The sequence below is a fragment of the Myotis myotis genome, unplaced genomic scaffold (assembly GCF_014108235.1).
Source record: "Myotis myotis isolate mMyoMyo1 unplaced genomic scaffold, mMyoMyo1.p scaffold_m19_p_10, whole genome shotgun sequence".
NCBI classification, from domain to species: domain Eukaryota; kingdom Metazoa; phylum Chordata; class Mammalia; order Chiroptera; family Vespertilionidae; genus Myotis; species Myotis myotis.
In genome coordinates this window covers 63675045-63685394 of record NW_023416314.1, presented here as the reverse complement: position 1 = coordinate 63685394, position 10350 = coordinate 63675045, and the positions used below count along the sequence as shown (strand labels likewise).

The 10350-nt window shown below is 39.3% G+C and overlaps 1 protein-coding gene and 1 pseudogene across 1 annotated transcript; both read left to right on the top strand.

Moving 5' to 3' along the window:
* Positions 1-2962: 2962 nt before the first annotated feature.
* On the top strand, positions 2963-3889 carry LOC118663671 (olfactory receptor 4D6). The gene has a single exon (XM_036323510.1). It carries the CDS (start codon positions 2963-2965, stop codon positions 3887-3889), a length of 927 nt encoding a protein of 308 aa, XP_036179403.1.
* A 2671-nt stretch (positions 3890-6560) lies between these two features.
* On the top strand, positions 6561-7496 carry LOC118663662 (annotated as a pseudogene).
* The last annotated feature ends 2854 nt before the right edge of the window (positions 7497-10350 follow it).

The window sequence follows — 10350 nt, the reverse complement described above, 5'->3', positions numbered from 1 at the left end:
CTCTATGTTTGTACCGTCCAGTCTTCCTTAAGAGTCTTGGGAAATCAAACTCAGCCAGGTGACAGGAACTTTTTTATAGCATTTCTTCTCCATGCATTACTCTAGTTTTTCTGCCTTTCTATAAACTTAACCCAAATTCTTCCCTTTCTCTTCTGCTCCTCTGATGGGCATCCTAACCAATCTTAGAAATGTTGCTCCCAGGAAAAGAAATTAGAACAACAAGTTCCTGAGGAGGTTGCTTGCTCTTAACTCCTATCCAAAGAAACAGGAAGTGCCATATATTCTAGGCATAAGGGAGGTCCGTAACCTTCGAATTTTCCCTTATTTTTATGCTGCTGCCTGGGATTCTACCATCTGACACTCATCTATTAGTTTAAGGCTGGTCCCTTTTAAAATACCAAACATTCCCTTTTAAAAGAGGTTATTTTTTAAGTTTCATAGACATTTGAACAGTATGGATCTAGAAAAAAAAAGCCAGAAGCTTAAGGGAGAAGGGAACATTGAGGACAAGTTCCTGAGCAGAAGAAGGTGCCCTCACAGAAAACTTCAGGACCCTCACAGTCTGGCTGCTAACATTGATACACATTTGTGCATTTACAGAGAAAGTCACATTGACCGAGTGCCTGCAGTTCATGAGGTATTGTGCCAGATAATTTACAGTTGCTATTTGATGCCATTAGCACAAAGATATTTCTCAGATGATCAAGGTTCTAATCCCAGATCCAGACTCTGACAATTTATGGATGTCACTTATGCTCTCCCATCCTCGTTCTCCAAATCTACCAAAGGGATACTAGTCATTTAAAATTGATTGACATTTAATTTTCATATTTATTTTGCAAAATAGCTGCAGAAATTAAATTACATACATATATGTAATTCCTGTAATTTATGGCTCAAGAAGAGAATCCCCTCTTCTAAATTCAGGAAATCTATATACTTTTCACAGTAACTGTTCAGCGATTTCAATTATGTCAAAATCCCTGGTGATAAATCATTCTGATATGTTTCTAAAGTAGCATTCAGGATAGCAAATCCCTGTTCCTTTTCTTCTGGTGTCAACTTATCTAGTAGAAAATTCAATTTATGGTGTTAAGAAAGCTTACCCTTAAATTCTGAATGTTCTTCTCAAGGTTATTCTCTAAACTGAATTTTTAAGGACAAAATAAAAGAATTATGAAATAGAGCCCCATGGTTGACTTTTCAAGCCTCCTGATGATGCAAATAATCTAAACACCAATTAAAAGACAGGGACTACAAAGTGGGGTTTTTGTTAAAGACCCAACTATATGTTGGGTCTCATTATAGAACAAGAAACCCACTCTAAATATGAAAATACACAGAGATTAAAAGTAACAAAATGGAGAAAGAAAAACCAAAAGAAAGCTGTAGTAGATATGTTAATTTGAGATAAAGCAGACATAGAAAATGATCAGAGATAAACGGAGGGTCTTTTTAGTGATAATAATAAAAGGGTCAATTCTCCGAGATTACATAATAATCCTTAATATGTGTGCACTTAAGAACAGTGTCAAAATAAGCAAGGCAGAAACTGATAGAAATACAAGGAGAAATAGACAAATCACTATTATAGTTGGAGACTTTGATCCCCTCAATCAGTAACCGGTAGATTCAATAGGCAGAAAATCAGGAAGGATGCATTGCGTTGAACAGCAGCAATGATCAACTGGACCTAATTGATACTTATAAATTACTTTTCTCCAAAAACAGCAAAATACACATTCTTCTCAAGCTCACATGGAACATTCACTAAGATGGACCACATTCTGGGCCAAAAAATACACTTTCACAAATTACACAAAGTATGCTCTCAGACCACAGTGGAATAGAAAGCAATAGCAGAATGATAGATGGGGAAATCCCAATATTTACACATGTTGCTTAGCAACTTTTAATAACTCCCATGGCATCAGCAACTGCATTATTCCTCTTTGAAAATTATTTTTCCTACAAATATCTGACACTATTCCCCATGCTGCTTATTATATTCTTAGACTTCCAGTTCAGTGTCTAAGTGAGCAGTGGACAGTGCACGTGTTTGGGTGAGGACGAACAGAACCATGAAGATGGGGAATCACTGCAGGCTCACTTTTCTAACCTAAAGGTAAGTGAAGGCATCCCGAAGACACAATTGCAGGCAACTTTAGCTTAGCACACATATAATTTTCTAATATCTATAGCAGTGATGGCGAACTTTTGAGCTCGGCGTGTCAGCATTTTGAAAAACCCTAACTTAACTCTGGTGCTTTGTCACATATAGAAATTTTTTGATATTTGCAACCATAGTAAAACAAAGACTTATATTTTTGATATTTATTGTATATATTTAAATGCCATTTAACAAAGAAAAATCAACCAAAAAAATGAGTTTGCGTGTCATAGGTTCACCATCACTGATCTATAGTGTTCAGTCTTCAACCTCTGAAAGGTAAAATATCCATGTGCGATTATTGATATGTATGTCAATAAGAACTAAAAGGCTTTGGCTGATTAAAATCCCCAGCCTCTCATGTAAAATATTAGGATGAAGCTCCATTTCCCCATAATCACTTTATAGATGCCACAGTCATTATAAGAATCAAAATAAAGATGAAATGTTGCAGTAAAATAGAAAGCTTTGCATACATGTGAGGAAGTTACTCTTGCAGGACATAAGATAAGCCAGAGTCAAGTGATCACTGTCCTCTCATCTCCCTCTGGTTAGAGTAAGGACATAGAAGTGTGATGGTTCTTCCTATAAACACAGGGTACTTACAGTAGGAAAGAAGAACCATCAGGATAAAGACTTTCCAGACCATTTTCTGAGTAGTAACGATTATTTGGATGCTTAAAAGAGCCTTATAACAATATATGATAAGTGATATTTCCGCCTCATGATACCATAGTCCTAATCCTAACATGTCTTCTCCCAACATAGACCTGGAAGAAGGTGATCCCCATCATGGGCCAGAGTAACCACACCACTGTGAGGGAATTTGTCTTCCTAGAATTCACTCGCTTTCGGGAACTGGAGTTTTTCTTGTTTGTGTTCTTCCTTGCTGTGTATGTGACAACTGTGCTGGGCAATGCCCTCATTGTGGTGACCATCACCTGTGACTCCCACCTTCACACTCCCATGTACCTTCTCCTAAGGAACAAATCAGTTCTAGACATTGTGTTTTCATCAGTCACCGTTCCCAAGTTGCTGGTAGATCTTTTGTCAGAGAGGAAAACCATCTCTTACAATGGCTGCATGGCACAGATCTTTTTCTTCCACTTCACTGGTGGGGCAGATATTTTTTTCCTCTCTGTGATGGCCTATGACAGGTACCTTGCAATCGCCAAACCCTTGCATTATGTGACCATTATGAGGAGAGAGGTGTGGGTGGCCTTAGTGGTGGCTTCCTGGGTGGGTGGTGGTTTGCACTCAATTGTCCAGATAATCCTGATGCTTCCACTCCCCTTCTGTGGCCCCAACACCCTGGATGCCTTCTACTGTGATGTGCCCCAGGTGGTTAAACTGGCCTGCACTGACACCTTTGCTCTGGAACTTCTCATGATCTCTAACAATGGGCTGGTGACGTTGTTGTGGTTCCTCCTGCTCCTGGGGTCCTATACTGTCATTCTGGTGATGCTCCGATCTCACTCTGGGGAGGGCTGGAAAAAGGCCCTTTCCACCTGCACCTCCCACATCCTGGTGGTGACTCTTCACTTTGTGCCTTGTGTTTACATCTACTGCCGGCCCTTCACTACGCTGCCCATGGACACAGCCGTGTCCATCAATAACACGGTCATCACTCCCATGCTGAACCCCATGATCTACACCCTGAGAAACCAGGAAATGAAGTCATCCATGAAGAGACTGAAGAGGATACTTGGACCTTCTTAGAGTAGTAAACTGGGGTGAGCAGTCAGACTGAGACTGGAAATCTAATTCTGATTTGATTTTCTCAAGCTGCTAGCCTTAGGGTAAGAGAGACAACTAGCTCTTTCTCCAGTCATTTCTAAACATTCTCATAGCCCTTCAACTCTATTAGAAGGAATATAAGAACAAAAGGAAGAGATGAGATTGAATAACATAACTATAGACTTGTGGACTGGGAAAAGTATGGGGTATAAGATTAAAATCAACAAACTAAATGCTATTTTTTGTGTAATCTGTGACTCTTTTTTAAAAAAATATATTTTTATTGATTTCAGAAAGGAAGGGAGAGAAAGAGAGAGAAAGAAACATTTCTGATGAGTGAGAATCATTGATCGGCTGCCTCCTGCACGGCCCCTACTGGGAGTTGAGCCTGAAACCCAGGAATGTGCCCTTAACCAGAACCAAACCCAGGACCCTTCAGTCAACAGGCCAACACTCTATCCACTAAGCCAAACCAGCTAGGGCTAGTCTGTGACTCTTAAGCCAACATATTTTACCTCACTTTCAACACTTGTAATAAAGAAATACTATGTCTACTAACAAGGTTGTCATGAAAATAAAACATGATAAATGTTGAGTGGATGATAGTTGTGATGGTGAGCACCACTTCTGGCATTAATCAGGCATACAATCAATATTACCTATTATCTATCCTGCTATCCCTAAATAGCACATGGACAGAATATGGAGGTACTTATTTCACACATACTTTTTCTGGTGAAAGTTATTTCCAGTTGACTATTAAAATAACTTCTTTATTTTATACTTTGAGTACAGAATTTTCAATATATTTCACCAATTAGTGATAGTAAAAATTAAACAACTTTTTATACTTATTTTTATTGTTGACACTATTACAGATGTCCCCCCTACCCCCACCCCGCTCCTTTGCCCACCTGCACCCAGCCCCTACTTCCCCTTCCTTCTGGCCATCACCACATGGTTGTCTGTGTAAATAGACAAAAAAAAATAGTAGCTTTTGTTACTGCTGGAAATCAGGATATTTCCTATCAACTCCTATTCCACCCAAATCTACCTCTACTTCTCTTGTGACACATTTCACATTTTGCCATGCATTATGTTCATCAATTTACACAAACCATCCACTTTTGATCAACTGTAAGCACTTTGATAATGGGGTCCAATTTATCCACATACATTTGGAGGTTGCTATAAAAATTCTCTTGATGCCCGGCTGGTGTTGCTCAATAGTTGGGCATCAATCCATGAACCAGGAGACCATGTTTTGATTCCCAGTCAGGACATAAGTCTGGGCTTGGGCTTGATCTCCAGTAGGGTGTGTGCAGGGGGCAGCCGATCAATGATTCTCATCATTGATGTTTCTATCTCTCTCCCCCTCCCTTCCTCTCTAAAATCAATATATACACTGAGTGGCCAGATTATTATGACCAGCCAGATTATTATGACCACCCCATCAGTACAATGAAGTGAACTAGTTATGCAAATAATAATAATAATAAAACCTTGAGTGTATTTGCTTAGGAAGTTTTCAATATTCAGTATTTTTGGAAGTGTAAATGAAATACTGATGGGGTGGTCATAATAATTTGGCCACTCAGTGAATATATTTTTAAAGGCATTATTATAGTGATACCAGTGTCTTTCCCTGTTGTGTGATCCCTTCACTCTCTTGTCTTTGACCCACAAAGGGAAAGAGGAAGAGGAGAGCATGATTGACATAGTACGAACCACCTCTCAGAAGTAGATCACTATCTCTATTCCTCCCCCACATTCAAGCAAGGATCACATCAGTTGTATAAGAGCAGTAAAGGTTTATAGGTCTTCTGTACAACACTGGCTATAGTTAACAATATGATATCATGCACTTAAAATCTGTTATGAGGGTAGCTTTCATGTTTAAGTGTTTCAACCATAATACAAAAAATTAATGATATACTTTGAGATTTGGATTTACACAATGTTTCTATCTGTTTCCCAGTAGTAAATTATAAACATTCTTAAATTCAGCAAATAATCTAATCAGTAGAGAGTAATCACAATGACCAGTTACACAGAATAAGAGGCTACAATTTTAAGAAATTCGGCATTAAACAACCAAGAGCAAGGAAACTGATTCATTCCACAGCAATATTGCAACAGGAAACAGAATGATATCCTTTTTTTTTTTTTTAGCAAGACAAGACACTGTTGAAGTCAATAGAATATTCATTAATATAAGTATTAAATTTATAGACTATAAGTTTACAATAGCTGGAACCACATCTTACTTATCTTTATATTTAATGCTTCAGAGAATTCCTGGCATTCAATAAATATGTGTGGAATGAAAATAATAATAAAATTTTAAGACTAAAATAAGTTAATTAAAATAGGCTATGGAAATATCATTACTTAAAATAAAAGCTTATCCTCACCAAAAGCAGTTTTATAGAAAAAGAATTATTGAATGACTTTGCATGTGATCATTTTACTTAATCACCAAGCTGATTGCAATCTTGAAAATTTGGGCAACTAAAAAATTATAAATGGCACAGCCATGTAGGCAGCTTTCTGAATTGCATTCTTAGTGCTTAGGAAGAAAACCAAATAAGTAGACAAGTACTTTTTCATATGAAGTAGATTGAAACAAAAGAGAGAAAAAGAAGATGACTCCATGGAGCCAAAAAGTGGCACAAGGGTAAAAGAATTTATTTTCTTTGGCCCCATCCAGAATCAAGAACTGAGTTGGGTCTGATTTATTTTCCCACTTTAGGTGTATGTGACAACTCTGCTGGGAAACCTCCTCATCATGGTCACCGTGACCTGTGAGTCTCTCCTTCAGACCCCCATGTACTTTTTGCTCTGTAATTTGTCTGTCGCCAGTATCTGCTTCTCCTCCATCACAGCTCCCAAGGTTCTGGTGGATCTTCTGTTAAGAAGGAAGACCATTGCCTTCAGTGGCTGCTTGACCCAGATGTTTTTCTTCCACCTTGTTGGAGGGGTGGATGTATTTTCTTTGTCAGTGATGGCATTAGATGGGTATGTGGCCATCTCCAAGCCCCTGCACTGTGACCATCATGAGGAGGGGGTGTTGCATTGGGTTAATTGTGGCTGCCTGGGGGAGGGGGGCTCTGTACACTCCATCATCCAGATTTCCCTGTTGCTCCTGCTTCCCTTCTGTGGACCCAATGTTCTTGACACTTTCTACTGCGATGTGCCCCAGGTCCTCAACCTTGCCTGCACAGACACCTTTGCACTTGAGCTTCTGATGATTTCCAACAATGGCTTAGTCACTACCCTGTGGTTCTTCTTCCTCCTGGTATCCTACACAGTCATCCTAATGATGCTGAGGTCTCAGGTAGGGGAGGGCAGGAGGAAAGCCATCCCCACCTGCACAGCCCAAATCACTGTGGTGACTCTGCATTTTGTGTCCTGCATCTATGTCTACACCCGGTCCTTCACTGCCCTCCCCACAGATAAGGCCATTGCTTTCACCTTCACTGTCATCTCCCCTCTGCTGAACCCCTTGATTTACAGTTTGAGGACCCAGGAGATGAAGTCAGCCATGAGGAGACTGAAGAGGAGACTTGTGCTTTCTGACAGGGTATAGACCAGTAGCTCACTCCTTCATACCACCTTTAAAAATATTTGTCCATCAAATAAACTGTATTCACTAAAAAATTTTCTAGTTAATTTTTATATTTCTACTAAGGTACACATGACTTTCAAAGATTCTGATTAGCATAAACTAATAATGTAGAAAGATGGATTTTATGTTATAAAAGAAAGTAGAGAAATCAAATTGCTGCCTTACAAGCATCTTATTGAGCTAGGGCAGTGGTCGGCAAACTCATTAGTCAACAGAGCCAAATATCAACAGTACGATGAAATTTCTTTCGAAAGCCAAATTTTTTTAACTTAAACTATATAGGTAGGTACATTGTTATTAACTTAATTAGGATACTCCTAAGGCTTAGGAAGAGCCACACTCAAAGGGCCAAAGAGCCGCATGTGGCTCACGAGCCGCAGTTTGCCAACCATGGAACTAGGGTAAGTGGCAAATTTGGCAAAACCAAAAAAAAATATATTGTCCCAGTTATGAATGCACTTTTTATTTAACATTATTTATATAATTTGTATTATCCACTCCCTCTACTTTACTTAGAGATAGTGAAAAAGTGAAAAGGAGATTATTTGCTCAGAACTTGGCATCCAGACTTATAATTTTCCCCTCACCCTCTTATCAGGTGCCTAGTTCTTAGAACCAGCAGTCTCTCAATTAACTGCAGCTTCGCAGGTTATTTAATATCAGGCCAGTATTGCTAAATGATTCTTTAGAAATTAGCCCAGACCCAAATCAAACACAAGATGTATTTAATGTTTTTAAATTTTTGTTATTGAAACCATAGTGCTAATACCTTTCATATAAGAATATGAACACAGCCCTAGCTTGTTTGGCTCAGTGGCTAGCTAGAGCATTGCTCTGTGGACTGGAAGGTCCCGGGTTCAATTCCAGTCAAGGGCACGTGCTTTGGGTTGCGGGCTTGACCCCCAGTAGGGGGGGTGCAGAGGCAGCCGATCAATGATACTCTCTCATCATTGATGTTTCTATCTCTCTCTCACTCTCCCTTCCTCTCTGAAATCAATAAAAATATATATTAAAAAAAAAAGAATATGAACACAAGGGACGCCCTATATATAAATAAATAACTGGATTCATGAAAACACGTGTTACACACATGACCTTGACTTCACACTATTATGAAAGCCAGGAGAACTGTGTTCATTATAATCATGTAGAATGGAAATGAATCACCACTCTGGGAAAGCTCTTTGAAGCAAAAATGAAACTTCTTTAACTCCTTCTGCCCACCCCCCAGCCCCAAAAGAAATAAATAGAGCAAAGCAAACAACAAAAAACCTCAATTAATAAATATTACCTCTTACTCATTTCTGCTCTTCAAATCATTGGAGAATATGGTCAAAAAAATAATTGAGTTGTTTTTAATGTCTGATAATATGACTCTCTAAAAATGGCAGAAACCTCTGAAGATGCTTCAGACTGTGCCTATACATTCAAAAATGTTGAAATGAAGCAGAAAACATTATTCCATATATCAACTTGGATTTTAATTATTTACTTATTATGCTATTTACAGCTGCTGAGAATCCTGCCCCCCTCCCCCATTTCTGGAGTTAGATCCTAGATATAAATTTTTGAAACTGAAGGGGAAAAAAAAATGTTCATGTCCTGGTATAAATCTCAGTCCACAAATCAGACATGCAGAAGCCCTGAGCTGGGGATGTACCCAGAGTGTCCAAGAGGCAGTCAGGGGGGCTTTATAACTACAAGAGAAGAAGCAAGGAGAAGAGAGGTAGTTGTTGCAGTCAAAGAGATAATGGGGCCACAGGACAAGGTCATTAGGACCTTTTCAATCATTGTAAGGATTCTGACTTTCACATTAAGTAAGATGGGGTGTATATTTAGAGGGCTTCAAAGAGCAGAATTAATGGTGCATGTTTTCACAGAAATTCAGGGCCTGCTGTTATAAATATACTGAAGAGAGGTAAAGACAAAAACAAAAAGACCAATTAAGAGGCTACCGAAATAGTTCCATGAAAGAAGTAATGAAGGCATGACTTGGGTAGTAATGGTGCAGGTGGTGAGGATTTTTAAACACTGTGAAGGTTGAGCAAGTGGGATTTGCTGATGGATCCAGGGTGGATTTCCTGGCTACATGTGCACCCCATGAGAACTCCATCGCCCACTTTGTGCATCAGCCGTTGAGAGGGAGCTTCTTCACTCTGGCCTACACACCCCCTTCAGGTCCAAGAACTCCTTCCAGGACTTGTGTGTCACACTTCAGAAATCACCCCACATGGGCAAAACTGACTAAAGAACTTGTTCAGAATCCCTAAGAATAGACCTTTGTTTCCCAAGAAGAATATTACTGAAAGGAAACATCAGGGATGATTCTGACTGAACTGACCTATCAGGATTTCTGCTGAAGATAGGCCAGGGTGATCAGATATCTCTTGGGGAGGGTAGAGAATGAGGAATCTGGTTAGACATGGAAGGTAAGGGCTCTGGCTGAACCGACTTAGCAGAATTTTTACTAAAATTGGACAATGCAGAGGCAAACGTGGAGGTCCAAAAGTTGAGGTCCAATTGAAAAGTTCAGGGGAGCCTGAGTAGAGTTTGTTGCTGCTAGAAAAAAAACTGTGTGTTCTCAAGCATATGTGCCTGCATAACATCTTAATTACTCCCACTGGAACAAGCTCACCATCAGGAGAATTTTTCCACAGCCATATCCAACTCTATTCCCTCTGATAATTCTCACACTAGTCCTGGGGTTAGGGAAATGGTAAATATGACGAAGCACCATGAATCAGCATGGAGGAGTCAAGCAAATACTACTCTTGAGTTTGTCTTTTTCCACGTAAGGATAGAAGAGAAGCCTCTG

Bases quoted from the DNA above. Each gene is read 5' to 3' on its own strand.
- LOC118663671 (XM_036323510.1), top strand. From the start codon at position 2,963: ATGGGCCAGAGTAACCACACCACTGTGAGGGAATTTGTCTTCCTAGAA.